The sequence below is a fragment of the Mobula birostris genome, chromosome 12 (assembly GCF_030028105.1).
Source record: "Mobula birostris isolate sMobBir1 chromosome 12, sMobBir1.hap1, whole genome shotgun sequence".
Taxonomy (NCBI): domain Eukaryota; kingdom Metazoa; phylum Chordata; class Chondrichthyes; order Myliobatiformes; family Myliobatidae; genus Mobula; species Mobula birostris.
Genome location: NC_092381.1, coordinates 59,945,363 through 59,964,572, shown reverse-complemented (window position 1 = coordinate 59,964,572; position 19,210 = coordinate 59,945,363). Strand labels below are relative to the sequence as shown.

At 40.5% G+C, this 19,210-nt stretch overlaps 1 protein-coding gene across 2 annotated transcripts in view; it reads right to left on the bottom strand.

Moving 5' to 3' along the window:
- Positions 1-1,203: 1,203 nt before the first annotated feature.
- The window catches only part of dnai4 (dynein axonemal intermediate chain 4), a 99,218-nt gene continuing 81,211 nt past the window's right edge, over positions 1,204-19,210 (bottom strand). For both annotated transcript variants that reach the window (XM_072274693.1, XM_072274694.1), the window contains 4 exons: positions 15,331-15,429; positions 12,967-13,196; positions 10,546-10,696; positions 1,204-1,630 (listed from right to left, as the gene is read on the bottom strand). In XM_072274693.1, the coding sequence (XP_072130794.1) occupies positions 1,523-1,630; positions 10,546-10,696; positions 12,967-13,196; positions 15,331-15,429 (588 nt within the window). In that variant the 3' untranslated portion in view covers positions 1,204-1,522. The remainder of the gene's footprint in view (positions 1,631-10,545; positions 10,697-12,966; positions 13,197-15,330; positions 15,430-19,210) is intronic.

Below are 19,210 nucleotides of genomic sequence, written 5' to 3'. Positions count from 1 at the left end.
CTGAGGCACACCACTGGTGACCGACCTCCATGCAGAATATGACCAGTCTGCAACCACTCTTTGGCTTCTGTGGGCAAGCCAGTTCTGGATCCACAAAGCAATGTCCCCTTGGATCCCATGCCTCCTTACTTTCTCAATATGCCTTTCATGGGGTACCTTATCAAATGCCTTGCTGAAATCCATGTACACTACATCTACTGCTCTACCTCCATCAATGCGTTTAGTCACATCCTCAGAAAATTCAATCAGGCTCGTAAGGCATGACCTGCCTTTCACAAAGTCATGCTGACTATTCCTAATCATATTATGCCTCTCCAAATGTTCATAAGTCCTGCCTCTCAGGATCTTCTCCATCAACTTACCAACCACTGAAATAAGACTCGGTGGTCTACAATTTCTTGGGCTATCCCTACTCCCTTTCTTGAATAAGGGAACAACATCTGCAACCCTCCAATCCTCCGGAACCTCTCCTGTCCCCATTAATGATGCAAACATCATTGCCAGAGGCTCAGCAATCTGGATAAACTGACTGAATCAATAGTAAATTCTGACTTTAGACTGCTGTCCTTTAAACACAAGCCAATGAGAATATAGTGTTTAAATACATAACTACATCTGTGGTGCTCACAACTCTTCAGAAGCTCCTTAACTAAAATATATTCTGAATATTTTACTATTAACTATCCAAAGCTTTAGTTTCATCTTTTAAAAAATTCATTTTGGTTTATAACTTTAAAACATTAACTGTTCTTTAAGAAAAGATAATTTTCCATCTACACTACCTGGATGATAATCTCATAGTGATCATTATAGAATCCAGCTGATTTTCAGTGTTTTGAAGTATTAGAATGAGCAAATGATCCACCTTGTCAATCAGGGAATATGAATGTTACTTCGGCGTTAGTACTGAATTAACTTCAATCTGCTATGTTTTAAGATGCTGTGGTTCACTAACAGCAACAAAGTCCTATTTACGTAAAGATTAATTGAGAGGATTTCTAAAAGTGATGTATACTTGTTTGGGAAAATGACTGGTGTTATGGCAACCTGAAACAATACCCGCAAAGACGTTGTCATAATACCAGTCCATATCTTACCTTTCTTCCCCATATACAATTTGTTTTCAGGTACAAAAATCATTAAATACTGACTTTAATCACAACTGATAGTATTAAAATCAAATTTATTCATAAATTGTGCATATTTATCACTTAAGTACCCCTACTTAAATATCAAAAAGAAGTTAAGTACATCATAAATTGTTAACATACTTTAATTAAGCTGGTCAAAATCACACTTTCTTTATACCAATGAACCATTTTTAAACCTTCTTCTTTTCCAGAATATTACAATCATTTGAGGGTTAAATCAAAATGAAATTGCTTAATATGCTTGGAGAATGCAAGATATTTAGTGTATGATGAAACTAGTTCAAGCAATACAATCAAATTTTCACATTATTTAATAGGAGCAAAAATGTACAAAATCATGAAATTAACAATTGTATTAAACATAAAATTAATTAACCAGAAATGTTGCATATGTCACTAATGCGTTCTTCCATTGTGTGAGACTCACTAACCAATTGGCTGGCCAGTGTCATCATAATGATGTTATTTAGTACGGATAGCTGTGCAAGAAAGAAAAAAAACATCATTAACAACTATATTATAACTTAGGATTGTGTCCTTTTTCAGACAAAGTCTCACAACTTTAAAACTAAATATAGACTTATCCTAAGCTCTCAAGCACAAAGAGTTCTGGTGAAGGATCAGAGACTTGTCTTGTCTCCCTTTCTCTTCACCATTTACACCTCAGACTTCAACTACTGCACAGAGTCTTGTCATCTTCAGAAGTTTTCTGATGACTCTGCCATAGCTGGATGCATCAGCAACGGAGATGAGGCTGAGTACAGGGCTACGGTAGGAAACTTTGTCACATAGTGTGAGCAGAATTATCTGCAGCTTAATGTGAAAAAGACTAAGGAGCTGGTGGTAGACCTGAGGAGAGCTAAAGTACTGGTGACCCCTGTTTCCATCCAGGGGGTCAGGGCAGACATGGTGGAGGATTACAAATACCTGGAGATATGAATTGACAATAAACTGGACTGGTCAAAGAACACTGAGGCTGTCTACAAGAAGGGTCAGAGCCACCTCTATTTCCTGAGGAGACTGAGGTCCTTTAACATCTGCCGGACGATGCTGTGGATGTTCTACGAGTCAGTGATGGCCAGTGCAATCATGTTTGCTGTTGTGTGCTGGGGCAGCAGGATGAGGGTAGCAGACACCAACAGAATCAACAAACTCATTCCTAAGGCCAGTGATGTTGTGGGGATGGAACTGGACTCTCTCACGGTGGTGTCTGAAAAGAGCATGCTGTCCAAGTTGCATGCCATCTTGGACAATGTCTCCCATCCACTACATAATGTACTGGTTAGGCACAGGAGTACATTCAGCCAGAGACTCATTCCACCGAGATGCAACACAGAGAGTCATAGGAAGTCATTCCTGCCTGCGGCCATCAAACTTTACAACTCCTCCCTTGGAGGGTCAGACACCCTGAGCCAATAGGCTGGTCCTGGACTTATTTCCTGGCATAATTTACATATTACTATTTAACTATTTATGGTTTTATTACTATTTATTATTTATGGTGCAACTGTAACGAAAACCAATTTCCCCCGGGACCTATAAAGTATGACTATGACTATGACATGAAATACTAACATTTCCCAAATTTCTGCTAATTTTGGTTTTATTTTTGATTTCCAGCATTAGGAATCTTTTGCTTTTGCAGGTGCTGATTATTATTCTGAGAAAAATGATGAAATCTTAGATGATTCAGTGAATTGAAACAAGAAAAAAATTCAGAATAAATTACAAATTATTTACTCATTCTTTAACAAGAGATGAAATCGCTGAGGATACATACTATATGTGACAAAGCCAGTGACCAGCAACCAGCATGGATTCAAAAAGTGAAAATACCTTTAAATAATCTTCATCAGGAGTGAAAATGATAGATTTTAAATCAAGATCAATTTTTTGAACAAACCTGCATCGTACACATCTTCATTAGTTGAGATTAAAGCCATTCCACCAAATGGCTTCTTTGGAATCTCAGCGGCACACTGCGCAAATGTATATAGCTGTGACAAGTGTCATTTTACAATATTCAAATGTGACACTAATGAGGGTTTAGAAATGAAATTCAGATTAAAATATCCCTATTTTGCAACCTGAGAGGGCAATGCAGTTCACAGCTCTTTATCCTTGCAATCTATGGGAATATATTTTTTGTCCCAAGATATGGTACAGATATACTGCATGGGAACAAGTATTCCTGTCATATAATTGGGCTAACAGACTAGGCACCTCAGTTAAAGAAATCTAAGAAAAACATAATTGACCTGCTGCCTCAAAGACATAGAAGGGGCCACAAGCTGTAGAAATACATGTAATCAATGAAGTAATATTATTAATAACAAACCTGCTGAATACAAATAATCTTCGAATGAGTGTGATACAAATTGATTGGTTAAATTAATGGGATGTTAGTCAATCATATACTTGAATCCGAGGGGGGCCAATATTCTTGTGGGCAGGTTTACTAGACCTGTTGGGTGTGGTTTAAACTAATATGGAAAGAGGACAGGAACCAGTATGATAAAGCTGAGGATGAGCCAGCAGGTTTACAAGTAGATGGTGGATGTAACATGAATGTATGGAAGGACAAGCCAATGATTGGGTACAAATGTAGACAGAGTAGAGTTAAACTGTACCACAGAGACAAAATCCAAAAGGGCAAAGAATGCAGGACTGAAGATGATCTGTAGTAAAGAAGGCAAATGTAACGTTGGCATTTATTTCAAGGGGAATAGAATATAAAAGCAAGGAGATAATGCTAAGCCTTAATAAGACACTAGTCAGGCTGCACATAGAGTTTCGTCAACAGTTTTGGACCCCATATCTCAGAAAGGGTGTGTTCTCATTGGAGATATCCAGGTGAACCTCCTCAGGACTAATTCCAAGAATGAAGGGGTTAACATAGGAGGATCATTTGGCAGCTTTGGGCCTGTATTCACTACAATTTAGAAGAATGTGGGAGGATCTCATTGAAACCTACCGAATGTTGAAAGGACTAGATAGGGTGGAGTGGAGAGGATGTCTCCTATGGTGGGATTTCCAGAACTGGAGGGCACAGCCTTAAAATTGAGGGATGGTCCTTTCAAACAGAAGTAAGGAGGAATTGTTTTAGCCAGAGTATAGTAAATCTGTGGGATGCTCTACCACAGACAGTGGTGGAGGCCAAATCCATGCGTATATTTAAGGTGGAAGTTGATCATTTCCTGATCAGTCAGGGCATCAAAGGATAAGGTGAGAAGGTAGGTGTATGGGGTTGAGTGGGATCCAGGATCAGCCATGATGTAATGGTGGAGCAGGCAGGATGGGCTGAATGCTCCTATGTCTTATGGTCTTAAGATGGATGACTGCAGTCATTATCAATACTTTTCAGAGATTGTCTGCTTGGCATTAGTGGTCACATAACTGGGACTTGTGATATGCATCACCTGCTCCCATGGCTTCACATGACCTTGATTGGGGAGCTAAGCTAAGGGTGGTGGGGTGGAGATCTATCTCTACCAAAGGAGGTGTAAGGCATTCCTTTTCCCTTCAATGGGCAAGGTGTAGCATCTGCTTAGCCACTCCCCCCCGATAATAAATATATATTAAAAATAATCATACCCTCCTTCTTCAGATAACTCTGAGAGAGGATCCAGTAATTGGGTTGAATGAACCCAGACATGAAGGCTCTTGACCCAAAGCATCAACTGCCTATTTCCCTCCAGAGATGTTGCCTGACCAGGGTTCCTCCAGAATTTTGTTTGTTGCTTAGGACAGAGGAGCATTTGCAGATATTTTCCCCAAATCCAAAACTCAATTAAAATTAACATACATAAAGGTTTTCTTCTATCCCAGTTCTATATAGAGGGAAATGGATCAGCCATGGTGGAATGGCAGAGCAGACTTGAGCCAAATTGCCCAATTTTGCTCCTTTGACTTATGGTCTTAAATCCAGCCACGTGTGAGGTGTTGTACTTTGGGAGATCAACAGTAGTGGGCCAGGACCTGGTTAATGGCAGGACCCTTAACAACAATTTATGTACAAAGGGCCCTTGGGCCCCAAGTCCTTAGCTCTCCAAGTGACTGCACAAGTTAATAGGTTGTTTAAGAAGGAAAGCAGCATGCTTGCTTTTATTAGTTGAGGCACTGAGTGCAAGAGTCAGGAAGTTATATTGTAGCTTTATAGCCGAATTAGGCCATTCAGCTTCCATCATGGCTGATCCCGGATCCCACTCAACTCCCAACACCTGCCTTCTTACCATAACCTTTGATTCCCTGATCAATCAGGAAATTTATCAATTTTTGTTTTAAATATACTTACGGACTTGGTTTCCACAGCTGTCTCTGGCACGGCATTCCACAGATTCACCAATCTCTGGCTAAAAAAAATCCTCCTTAACTCTGTTCTAAAGGTCACCCCTCAACTTTGAGGCTGTGCCCTCTGGTTCTGGACATCCTCTCAACAGACACCTTACCTAGTCCTTTCAACATTCAGTATCAGGAGTATTGCATTCAGTTCTGGACACCCCATTACAGGAAGTATGTCAGGGCTTTGGAGAGGGTGTAGAAGAGGTTTACTAGGTTGCTGCCTGGATTAGAAAGCATGACCTATAAGGAAAGTTTGGACAGACTTGTATTATTTTTCTGGAGTGGCAGAGGCTGAGGAGAAACCTGATGGAGGTTTATAAAATTATGAGAGGTATAGACCCAGCATCTTCTTCTTCACCTTCAAAGTGTCCCAGAGGACATACATTTCAGATGTATAGAGGCAAGTGTTTCTTTAAACATGGAGTGGCACTGGAAAGCCCTGCCATGGGGTGGGGGGGGGGGGGGTGGTGTAATAGAGGCAAATACGATGAAGTCATTAAAAAGGTTCTTAGTTAGACATATGAAAACGCAGACGGACTTTGATACGGGATACTTTAGTTAGGCATTTAACTGCCAGTTTAATCAGTTCAGTGCAACATTTGGGCTGAAGGGTCTGTTCCTGTGCTCTTCTATGTTCTCATTTACTGTGTTTGTTCAGAAGCAAGTGATGTCAGTCTTTCCATATTTACTTCTCTTTCTGTCTTTCATGAACTAAGTATTCATATTCCCATTCCAACATGTCGATCCATAGCTTCCTCTGCTGCCAAGATGAGGCCACTCTAAGATTGGAGGAGCAAAATATGAAAGCTATTGTCAAGAGGGAAATTAGGATTGCCAAAGGGCAGGTTGAGAAGGATATTGCTGATAATGCTAAGATTGGCCCTAAGAGATTTTTTAGTAGTAAAAGAAAAGTCAAGAAGGAGGTTAAGTAAAGTGCATATAAAAAGTATTCACCCCCTTGGAGGCTAAGAAATAAACAGCAGAATCTCTTGTAGAGATCATTTGTTTTGTAGACAGTGGTGAAGTTCCAGAAGACTGGAGAGTAGGTAATGGTGTTCCATTGTTTAAGTGTTGCAAGGAAAGGCTAGAGAACTACAAGCCAGTAAGCTTAACTTCAGTTGTAGGGAGTTACTGGAGGGAATTCCGAGGGACAAGATCAACCATCACTTGGATAATCGAGGCCTGTTCAGGAATAGTCAGCATGATTTTGTGCTTTGGAGGTCATGGCTGATGAATCTTTAGGAGTTTTTTTTTGAAGAGGTAACTAAGGGGATAAATGAAGGTAGGGCAGTGGATATTGTCTATATGGACTTTAATAAGGCGGTTGACAACATCCTGCAGGCTAGGCTATATTGGAAGATTAGGTTGCACAAGATTCAGTGAAAGCTAGCAAGATGGATTCAGAATTGGCTCAATGATGGGAAGCAGAGGGTGATGGTTGAAGGGCGATTCTCTTACTGGAGATGTGACTAATGGGGTGCCCCAGGGGTCAATGTTGGGATCTCGGTTATTCATTTCGTATGTAAGTGATTTGGATGTGAATGTACATGGCATTATTAGCAAATGTGTTGACAATACTAAATGAAGGATTATATTGATAGTGATGCAGGTTATAATGAATTCTGAGGGACAAGATCTATCATCACTCGGATAATCAAGTCCTGATCAGGAATAGTCAACACGGTTTTGTGCATGGGAGGTCATGGCTGATGAGATCTTGGCCAGTTAAAGAGATGTGCTGAGGAATAGCAAATGGATTTCAACTTGGATGTGTGAGATGATGCACCTTGGGCACACGAAGCAGGATAGGGCCTTTACAGTGAATGGCAAGGCACTGACAATTGCTGTGAAACAAAGGGACCTGGGAGTACAAGTACATAGTTTGCTGAGAGTTGCCGTGCAACTAGACAGGGTGGTGAAGGTGTTTAGCATGCTGACCTTCAGTCACCGATTCAAGTTTAGGAGCAGAGGTATTACCTACGTTCCATTATAAAAGTTGTTAGTGAGATAACGCCTACAGTATTGAGGTACAGTTTTGGTCTACCTGGTATAGGGAAAACATTGTCAAACTGGAGAAGGTGCAGGAGAGATCAGAGGGTGCTGCCCACACCAGAGGACCTGAGTTCAAGGGAAAGGTTGGTCACACTAGATCTTTATTTCTTGGAGTGTAGGAGCATAAGAGGTGGCCTCAGAGAAATTTATAAAACCATGAGGGGTCTGGATAGGGTGGACAATCAATCACTTCTTCAGGGTTGGGAAATCTGAAACTAGAGGGTTCAGATACAAGATTGGGGGTGAGTTAAGAGACCTGAAGTAACTTACTTACACAAAGGGAACCTGAAATAAGCTTCCTGAGTGCCTGAGGAAGTGGTTGAGGGGGGTACATTTGAAACGTTTGGATAAGAAAGTGAAAGGGAAGGGTTTGAAGGGTTACAGGCTAAACACAGGCAACTGGAACCACCAGGGAGGATGTGTGATCAGCATGGACCAGTCGGACCAATGGGCTTATTTCCAAGCTGTACTCTCTGTCTCTAAGCCACGCTGGCTATTCCTAATCAACTACTATCTTTCTAAATAGGTCTATATTCGGCACATCTTTTGTTTGACTAAGGAGAACTTCACTCATCTCCTGTGGCTCCACAGAAATACGTCCACTTTAGCTTTTGATTCTCTTTCAATTTACTCTTTTTTTTCCCCCTTTAATATACCATTTGTACTTATACAATCTCTTTGGGTTTTCCCTTAATCTTCTCTGGAAGCACAATCTCTTGTTTCCCTTTGCCCTTCTGATTTCCTTCTTCAGTATAATCCTGCAGCCCTATACTCCTCCAGGGAGTCACATAATGCCAGCTGCCTGTACTTGACCTATGTATCTTTTTTATCTGCCCTGAGCATCAATATCCCTTGTCACCTAGGGTTCCATACTTCTGCCAAGCTTGCCCTTCAGTCTAACAGGAACATGCAGATCATTAACTCTCTATCTCACTTTTAAAACCCTTTGACTTGCAGACGTTCCTTTGCCTGCAAGCAACTTATTCCAGAGTACAGAGTAGAATGTCACACACAAAATTCAGCAGGTCAGGCAGTATTCATGGAGAGGAACAAACAGTAGACATTTTTGGCCAACAGCCTTCATCAGGAAAGGAAGGAGGATGAAGCCAGATTAAGAAGGTGGGGTTGGAGAAGGAGTAAAAACTGGAATGTGATAGGTGAGACCAGGTAAAGGAGATGAAGTGAGAAGCTGGGGGTTGATTGGTGGAAAAGGTGAAGGCTGAAGAAGGTATCTGGCAAGAGAGGAGAGCTTAATCAGTAAGCTTCAAGACCTTGGCCTTAATACCTCCTTGTGCAACTGGATCCTTGATTTCCTCACTTGCAAACCAGTCAGTTTGGATTGGCAGCAACATCTCCTCTACAATCACTGCTTGGTATGGACTAATGCATGGCTTAGAAAGTCCTAAAAGAAATGGTGGATATGGCCCAGTCCATCATGGGTAAAGCCCTCCCCACCATTGAGCACATCTACAAAAAGCGTGTCGCAGGAAAATAGCATCCATCACCAAGGACTCCCACCGCCCAGGTCATGCTCTCTTCTCTCTGCTGCCATCAGGTAAAAAGTAAAAGAGCCTCAGGACTCACACCACCAGGCTCAGGAACAGTTATTCCCCCTCAACCATCAAGCTCTTGAACAAAGGGAACAACTTCACTCGCCCCATCATTGAAATGTTCCCACAACCCATAGACTCACTTTCAAGGACTCTTCATCTCATATTTATTGCTTATATATTTTTTATTCTTTTTTGCATTTGTACAGTTTGTTGTCATTTACACACTGGCTGAATCCCCAAGTTGGAGCAGTTTTTCATTGATTCTATTATACTTATTATTCTGTCTTGGATTTATTGACTATGCCCACAAGAAAATGAATCTCAGAGTTGTATATGATGACATATATGTACTTTGATAATGAATTTACTCTGAACTTTAGAGAGTGGATGATGGGTGAAAGGGGAGGAGGGACACCAGGGAGAGAAAAGTGGCAGATGAGAAGGGGTAAGGCAGGAGCCAGAACGGAATATGGACAAAGAGAGAAGAGGGGGAGAAATTAATATTCATGTCATCATGTCGGAGACTACCCAGAGAGATTTTGTGGTGTTGCTAATTCAACCTGAGTGGCCTTATCCTGACAGAAGCAACCTACTCCCAAATGACTTTCACAAGTTTCTATCTAATACCGTCAAAAGTTCATTGTTCCAATTAGTACTTTAAATTCTAGATCATATTATAAGACATATGAGTAGAATAGCCCATTTGGCCAATTGAGTATACTTCGCAATTCCGTCATAGCTGATTTATTATCCCACCTAACCCCATTCTTCTACTTTCTCCCTGTATACTTTCTCGCTCTTACTAATCGAGAACCCATCAATCTCTGCTTTAAATATACCCAATGACTCAGCCTTCACAGACATCTTTGGCAATGAATTCCACAAGTTCGACATCCTCCGATTAAAGAAATTCCTCCTCATTTCTGTTCTAAAGGGCTATCTTTGTATTCTGAGGTTTGCCCTCTGGTCCTAGGCTACCTCACTATAGGAATCAATACCCATGTCCACTCTAGCTATTTAATATTTAATAGGTTTCAATGAAATATGTGAACTCAATTAATTTATTGAAAATGAAAATGAAAGATCGATCCCTTTCCATAACTAATTTAAAACTAATAGAACTATGGTCACTAGTTCCAAAGTGCTTGTCACTGACATTTGAGTCACTTGTATCTCATCCAAGATCCTCTAAACTTTTGACAATGTTAACTATTTTATTTATAAATCTGTGAATATTCACATGGAAAACTATAATCTTACAAGGAAATACAAAATTATGAAATAACATTAATAACTTTTTCTTATAGAAGATACTTAAACATTGTTCAGAGAGAGTGAAGAAAATGTTTATATTTTAACTTTAACTTCCTTGGTGTTATTATTTCGAAGAACCTGTCATGGACAGGTTTATATTTTATACAAGACACAACATCTAAATTAGAACTTACGGTTTCTTCATTTGGAGACATATTATTGAGCTGGTATACTGTGACCTGTCCATTGCTGTCACCAACAAGAACGCAATTCGTGTTTTTAGCAAAGAGTATGGTAGTCAAACTTATTCCTTCTGTGGCTGGGTAGATAATAATAGGATCCAATCTACCAAAGCATATAACAGAATAAAACATAATATTTGTGTATTTGCTTTAGTATGTTGTGCTTACTGCAAAAATAAGTTTAGAAATGTACAGAATATGAACTTTGAGGTCTATTTTATTTCTTAAATGGCATTTCAGTCCAAATTGAGAAGTGTAAGATGAGATCTCTGCCCAACGTTAAAATCTTGAGTTACATACTGAGCTTCCCTTCAATATATGGGATTCACCACCTTTTAAAGCTGCATATATGAATGAAATATGGCTACCAATACTACTGCAGTACAGAATAATTTGATGACAGGACTTTTGGGTTGTCCTGAGAACAGTGCAGCATATTCCATACCAGGCAATAATAAAAAAAAGAAACTACTGGAAATATCAATGGCAAATGAAACAACCTATGTTTCAGATTGATAAGTGACTTTTTTCAGAATTACACTATTTTAGAAACATAGAAAAACTACAGCACAATACAGGCCCTTTGGCCCACATTGCTGTGCTGAACATGTACTTACTTTAGAAATTACCTAGGGTTACCCATAGCCCTCTATTTTTCTAAGCTCCATGTACCTATCCAGGAGTCTCTTAAAAGACACTTTTACATGATGTCAGGATGAGTCCCTTTTGTTTGCATGAATACAAGAGCTGCTTCCCCTTGCTCTGATTCGGAACAAGGTCTACTTTTTATTTCACTCCAGGCAGTTCAGAATCCTTGCAAGCAGTTGACCGACCCTAGAATTTCAGGATTTTTATCACTGTACTATGAACCGCTCATTAGTGGTTCAGATTACTGGTATAACAGTGCCAAATAAGACATGCCAGTGGTTGGCAATGAGCTGGAGAAGTGTTTAAATTCAAAAGGCACAATCACATTGAATGTATTGAATGATTGATGCATCTCCAGCACTGATAAAAATTTGGCCAATAACCAGCACACTGCTAGCTGTCCATTTGGCAAATGTCCCATTTAAGTTGCTCCAGGGCTAGATTGCTGAAGCAAAACCAATTCAGGTTTAGATTTATTTATCACAAAACATACAGTGAAATGCATTGTTTGTGTTAACTAACGTCATGCCTCAGGATATGCTAGGGCCAGTTCAGCAGTATCACCACACATTCTGGCACCAACATCATATGCCCAGAATGTTCAGCAGAACAATCAAGGAACAACAACAACAACAGCAAAACAAGCCCCTTTCCTACCCTCCCACCCACTCACACAGGCAGGCCTCCAACACTGGGTCATGCCACCTCCCTGGACTCACAGACTTTGCGATTCCAACCACCAGACCCTGGCATAGACTCACAGACTTTAAGCCTCTAACCTCCATACAAGGTGACCTAGGGGCTTCAACTTCAGGTTTCTACCTCCACCCAGGACTTGCTGATCTGGAGGATCACCAGCCCTTGTGCCTACTGCCCACATAGACCTCCAAGACAGGACTTCCGACCTGGGGATTGCTGGCCTTCACCTGCCGACCTGATACCTGGGAGTGCGGACCTTTGACTGTAGAGCGCTCGGAACACCAGCTCCTTCTCCTGACACGTAACTCTTCATCATCCCTGTCCCTAAACCGTAACCTGATCCCCAACACTTACGTTGTGCATAAGCCATCCCTATGAACATAAAAATTGACGGACAAAACAGCAAGGTGCCATCTTTGCATTGAATTTTCCTCTATGTTGCCATCCCTGTTTTATGGCAAGCTCTGTGTTCAATGTGAGAATGTGAAAAAGTGATATAGCCCTACAAAACCTTGCTTCTTATGCAAATTTTTCACATCCTCCTGAAAGTACTGATTATTTACATTAATATGGTTGCAGAATTTCCAGTGCTCCACACTGCAAGCTTCATGTTTGATGTTATTGAATAATAATACTATTTTTGTATAGTGAGGCCAATCCCTGTTTTCATTTAATGTCAACGTGGTGCACTTTATACATAAAGCCCACTGAAATTAGCTTAAATGTTATTCAAATATTGCCATCTGGGTAATTGCCTTAAATTCTATCCTCAATTCTGCCTTATCCTCAATTCTGCCTTCTCCTTTGTCATGGGACAGCTCAGATTAATAATAAAATTTCAGCGAATTTCTTGGCTGTGCTTAGTAAACAAATCTGATTAAAAATCATAACCTAAGACCTTCTGGACTCAAAATATTCATAGCAATACCACATGTTATGAACTAGGTTAGTGAAAATTGTATTATTCTAAGATTAATGGCTTACTTTCAATCTATAATATTCAAAAAGGCAAAAAGAAATACCGACATGTTAACTGAAAGGTCCCAGATTTCCACTCTGTCCTCATTAACTGCTCCAAACACAGTAGCTGATTTTGGTGACCACGTGATGCTGTGCACTGCCTTTGTAACAGTGGAAGTAAAGCGCAGAACTGGTCGCACTATTTCCTGACTCCATAAATGAATGGACCAGTCAGAAGAGCAGCTCAGAAAAGTATCATGAGAAAATGGTGACCATGCTATTTTATACACAGGACCCTGGAAATGAAACAAAGGTTAAGTGTGTGCTGGTCATAATACTGACTTGTCTGACCACTCTGCTCTTATACCCTCAGCTAACTTCTTTATCCTGTTTTAAAACAAGACTCAATGCGTTGACTTTGTGCAATTTACTTCCAGAGATTTAAAACCTTCTTTCTGTAATTTAGCAACTTTTAAAATCTAAGCTTGATGTAACCAAACCATTTTTCTGTTTCACTTTTCAGCTTTGATTTGGTACAAGAACTAACTCTTCTTCCAGGTGTTTAATAAAAGGTTTCATTTTTTGAAATAATTGTGAGTAGAATCCTGGAAGATTATTAATGCCATGACTCAAAGGGATTTTCTGACATGTCACTATACAGGTCTTTCTATGTTTGTGTTCTTGATCAAAGGTGCACAAACTTTATAAGGATAATGGATATAGTGGACTATAGGGCCAGTTTCTGTGCTGTATGACTATGTTCCATTAACTCATTTCTCAACTAGTTAAAGTAAACACAATGCATTTACAAAAGAACTGAGGGAACGTAGAAACTAACACTATATTTTTTTTCATACAGAACAGATGTTATACCTGGGAATGTACATATATCAAAACATTTTTAATGGTGGCAGCAAAAGAAAAAGAATATACAGTTATGTTGATTTTGAGAAAATAAATGGTAGGAATGACAACAGGATAGTTTAACATATTCCTTTAGTTTATTTAGTTACTTGCTCTCCTGTAACCATATGAAGCCACAGTTACTTTTTCTGATATGCCACCATTATATTCCTATTCAAGCTAAAAGTAAACGGAAAATCAATCTCTTGTCTCTAAAATATTAAATATCTCTTGGCCAGCCAGCTCTCAGGTAAGTGTAGCAAAGGAGATGTCATCGATCTTGTGGTGGGGGCAGTTTGATTAAGACACATCTAAATTTTGAGACTTTTCTTATGTCATAGTCAGGAGTTCATCCTGACTTCACTAAGGAATCATTCCTTTTTTTTTAAGTTACCTGGGGACATCATCATAATTATGATCCACTTTTAGTTCACATTCCCCCAGAGGGTAACCAGACAAGTTTTTTTTTTAAATGTCTGCTAGAGTCTGAAACATGTGTCTCAGGACTCTGCTGGCTAAACTGTTTGCTCAAAAGTATTTATCAATTATCAGAATAAATAATGGACAAAGGTAGTTTTCAGGCAAGCATATAACAAGAAACATTTTAACTAGCCACTTCCTTGCATTGTTTCTAGTTTGTACCATTAGCTAATTAATAGTAACTCTATCCAGAGGTACAAAGCTGAAAACTGAAGAAACAAAAGTAAGTCAACCAATAGATCCCACTACCATTGCACTTTTGATAACTGGGAAGAGACAAAAAATAATTCATTGCCAAGAATGCAAATGACAAATGGAAAGAAAGTTAAAAGGCTCAAAAAGAAAATGTACACTCAGTGGACAGTTTATTTAGGTACACCTATATTCCTGCTTGTTCATGCAAATGTGTAATCAGCCAATTATGTGGCCGCAATTCAATATTTAAAAGCTTGCAGACATGGTCAAGAAGTTCAGTTGTTATTCAAACAAAACATCAGAATGGGGGGAAAATGTGACGCAAGTGACTTTGACTGAGGAATGATTTGTGGTTTGAGTATCTCAGAAACTGATCTCCTGAGACTTTCACACACAACGGTCTAGAGTTGACAGAGAACAGTGGAAAAAGAACATTCAGTGAGCAGCAGTTTTGAGGGTAAAATTGCCTTTTTAATGAGATGTCAGAGGAGAATGGCCAGACTGGTTCAAGTTGGCTGGATGGTGACAGTAATTCAAATAACCACGTGTTACAACAGTGGTCCAAGGAGTAGCATCTCTGAATGCGCAACATGTCAAAGTTTGAAGTGGATGGGCTACACCAGCAGAAGATCACGAACATACAATCAGTGGCCACTTTATTAGGTACAGGAGATACCTAATAAACTGGTCACTGAGGGTATACTAATGTCAACTGCCTTCTTGGTCAGCCTTGTTGAATTGGAAAAAGAAACAATAAAATTGATGCCTTCTCATTATTAAATTTCAGTTCCATTAAGGCATTATTAAGAGGATCCTTGATATATTTAATTTTGTATTTCTCTTGTCACATACCTTGTGAACTCCATATGTTTCTAAGAACTGTTCATTATAGGAACATGAGCATTTATGAATGTAACCTTCTTCTGTCCCAGCCAGATAAATATTAGTTTCCTGCAGAAATCAGAGATCAGTTTCAAAGGCAATACAATAATTAAATAAATAACTTTAACATACAATAATTAAACCAGCTAAATTGGGTTAATATTGGGCCAGAATTCTTTATTGATGATTTTAACATGATTTATCCCTAAATATTTTCCCAAAGATCATGCAGCAGGTGAATGTTTCTGTTTAGTTATTGCCCAAAGAATGTGTTAACATTGTTAATAACATGCAGCAGTACCTTGCCAGATAAACTTTTATGTATAATGGACTTGTACTAGCTGTCCTGTTTGGGACTGAAAAAAAACATTGTTGGCATAGAATGAAAATGAAATGCAAATTTCTTAAAGCTGATGTGTAAATGCTCAAAGACAATTCAGAATACCAAAGCATTAAAAAACACTTAAGGTTGTTATTACCAGGGGTGGTAGTGGAGATAAGCTCCCACTACCTATAAAGTGCTCCAAACGGTGTGCGTCACCGACAACCAAGTCCAACTCTTGGACTTCACATGTGACTTAGCTACTAGGCTCAGTGGAACTGTTTCTACTGACAAGAGAAGGGGCAAAGGCGGACCACTGGCGCCTCAAAATCAGTTGCTTCGGGCAGGTGGGGCTCGTCAACCTCGGACTGCAGCCCTTGCGGCCATACCCATCCATGGGAAAGGCTTCGGGAGTAAACCCCGAGGAAGAAATCCGGAACCAGGGTCCCTAAGGCAGTTTGATGTTGTTTACAACTTCACTCTGACAACCTCTGCAACAACACTTGGCCTTCATTTGGTAACTGGTGCCCATCAGTGACATGGAGAGGGGGAACCCACTGCAATGGGCCACAGCCATTTCTTCAAATTTTCCCACCCAGGCTTGCGCCCTGGAGAGGACATAGTCCACCAGAGGCACAAACCCAAGATCCCCTGGGATCGACAGCTGCCTACTACAAACAATACAGAGAAACCCAAGTGGTCCGTTTAGGCCCTTAGACTATTCTACCACAGAATGATATCATGGCTGATCTGTTACTAACTCTATATAATGGCTAGTGTCTTATTTCTCAAAATACTGGCTGTTGTCTTATCTCTCTTAATGACCACAGTAAACAAAAATCTTTAAGTCCTAGATTTAAAATTAACAAATGATCTTCAATTCACATTGTTTGCAGAAGAATGTTCCAAACCTATCATACTCTACATTCCTAAAAGTCTGGCTCTGAATTTTGTTCTTTGCACTTAATGAGTCTCCATAACTAATAACTCATCCACATCTACCCCATTACTTCTCTTCATAACATGAATTTTGATGAAAAACAACCTTTAACCTTCTAAGTTTTAGGCTCCACCTCTTAGTTTGTATTCATCAACTTCAAAGGAATCAAATGTGTTGGGGATGAGAAACAGTAACCTGATACAGTAAAGACACCGACATCAAATTATTGTTTATTAACCACAGTTCTACCTGCCACATTCCAAAGACACATGGGTTAGGGTTAGTAAGTCGTGAGCATGCTAGTTTGATGCCGGAAGCATGGCGACACTTGCAAGTTGCCCTAAGCACATCCTCATACTGTGTTGACTGTTGAAGCAAATGACGTATTTCATTGAATGTTTCAATGTACATATGTACTCTATTATTCCAAGCAAACTCATCACCAAACTCTGGACCTTGGGAGTTAACATCTGGATCCTTGACTTGATAACCAACAAACTGTAATCAGTAAGGACATCTTTTTATTTACTTATTCGTGTGTTTGTTTGTTTGTTTATTTATCCCACAACATGAGGGAGTAAAAATCTTCGCATTATGACTCCGTCTCAATGTACAGACATGTGAATTTGTAAGTTGGTCCTGGCTTTAATGCTATGGCACTGTTTGCCAGATGGAAAGAGCCAAAACAGTATATGGTTGGGGTGACAGGTGCCCCCAATGATCTTTCAGGCCTTCTTTATGCACCTGCTGTTGTAAGTGTCCTCAGTGGAGGGAAGTTCACATCCGTAGATGCGCTGGACTGTCCGTACCACTCTCTGCAGTGCCCAGTGATCAAGGTTGGTGGAGTTCCCATACTAGGCAGTGATACAGCGAGTCAGTATGCTCTCAGTGATGACCCTGTAAAAGGTCTTGAAGATTTGGGGGTTCATGCCGAACTTCTTCAGTCGCCTGAGGTGGAAGAGACATTGTTGTGCTTTTTTTGCCACACAGTCAGTGTGTACTGTCCAGGTAAGATCTCGGTGATGGGTATACCGAGGAACTTAAAACTACTCAACCTCTCATCTGCAGTCCAATTGATGTTGATCGGGACAAGCTTGTCTCCGTTCCTCCTGTATTCTATGATCACCTCTTTTATTTTTGGACATTGAGGGAGAGGTTGTTATCGTGGCCCCACAGTGTCAGGGTATTAACCTCTCCTCTGCAAGCTGCCTTGTCACCACTAGAAATATGGCCAAAATCAATTCATGAAAAACAGAAAATCTGGAGATGCTGGAAATCCAAGCAACACACACACAAAATGCTGGAGGAACTCAGCAGGCCAGGCAGCATCTATGGAAAAAAGTACAGTTGACGTTTTGGGCCAAAACCCTTCAGCAGGACTGGAGAAAAAAAAAACTGAGGAGTAGATTTGAAAGGTGGGGGGAGGGGAGAGAGAAGTGCCAGGCGATCGGTGAAACTTGGAGGGGGAGGGATGAAGGAAAGAGCTAGGAAGTTGATTGGTAAAAGAGACAGAATGCCATGGAAGAAAGAAGAAAGTGGGGGGGGGGGGGACAAGCACCGAAGGGAGGAGATGGGCAGGCAAGGAGATAACACGAGAGAGGGACAAGGGGATGGGAAATGTTGAAGGGAGGTTTGGAGGGCATTACTTGAAGTTTGAGAAATCGATGTTCATGCCATCAGGTTGGAGGCTACCCAAACCGAATATAAAGTATTCTTCCTCCAACCTAAGTATGGCTTTATCCCGACAGTGCAGGAGGCCATGGATGGAAATATCATAATGGAAATAGGAAGTGGAATTAAAATGGGTGGTCATTCAATGTCGTGTCACCTGCAAATATGATCAGCAGATTGGAGCTGTGTGTGGCAGCACAGTCGTAGGTGTAAAGGGAGTGGAGGAGGAGACTCAGGATACAAGCCTGGGTGGGGGCACCTGTGCTGAGGGTCAGAAGGGCAGAGGTGAGGGAGCCCATCCTTACCACCTGTCGGCGATCCGATAGGAAGTCTAGCGTCCAGCTGCACAAAGTGGGGTACAGGCAGAGGTCTCTGAGATTTATCTGTCAAGTCTGGAGGAAATGATGGTGTTGAATACTGGACTTAAGTCCAGGAACAGCATTCTAACGTATGCATCCCTCTTCTACAGGTAAGTGAGGACGGTGTGTAGTGCTGTGTCTGTGGTGTCATCAGTAGATCAGTTCTGTCAGCAGGCGAATTGCAGGTGGTCCAGTGTGGGTGGTAGCATGCTGCAGATGTAGTCTTTAACCAGCCTGTCAAAGCATTTGCTTATAATTGAGGTGACAGTAACAGGGCGTCAATCGTTCAGACATGCTACGTTGGTTTTCTTAGGTACAGGACGATGATGGACAATTTGAAACAGGAGAGCACTATATACTGAGAGATGGAGAGATAGCAACACCTCTGCCAATATTATACTAAACAAGGGCTTTCCAACCTTTTTTATGCCATGGACCAATACCATTAAGCATGGGGTTCATGGACTCCAGGCAGGGAACCCCTTTTCTAAACACTGGTGCTCACAAGGCAGAATCCTCAGCCCACTACTCTACTCCCTGTAAGCGTATGATTGTGTG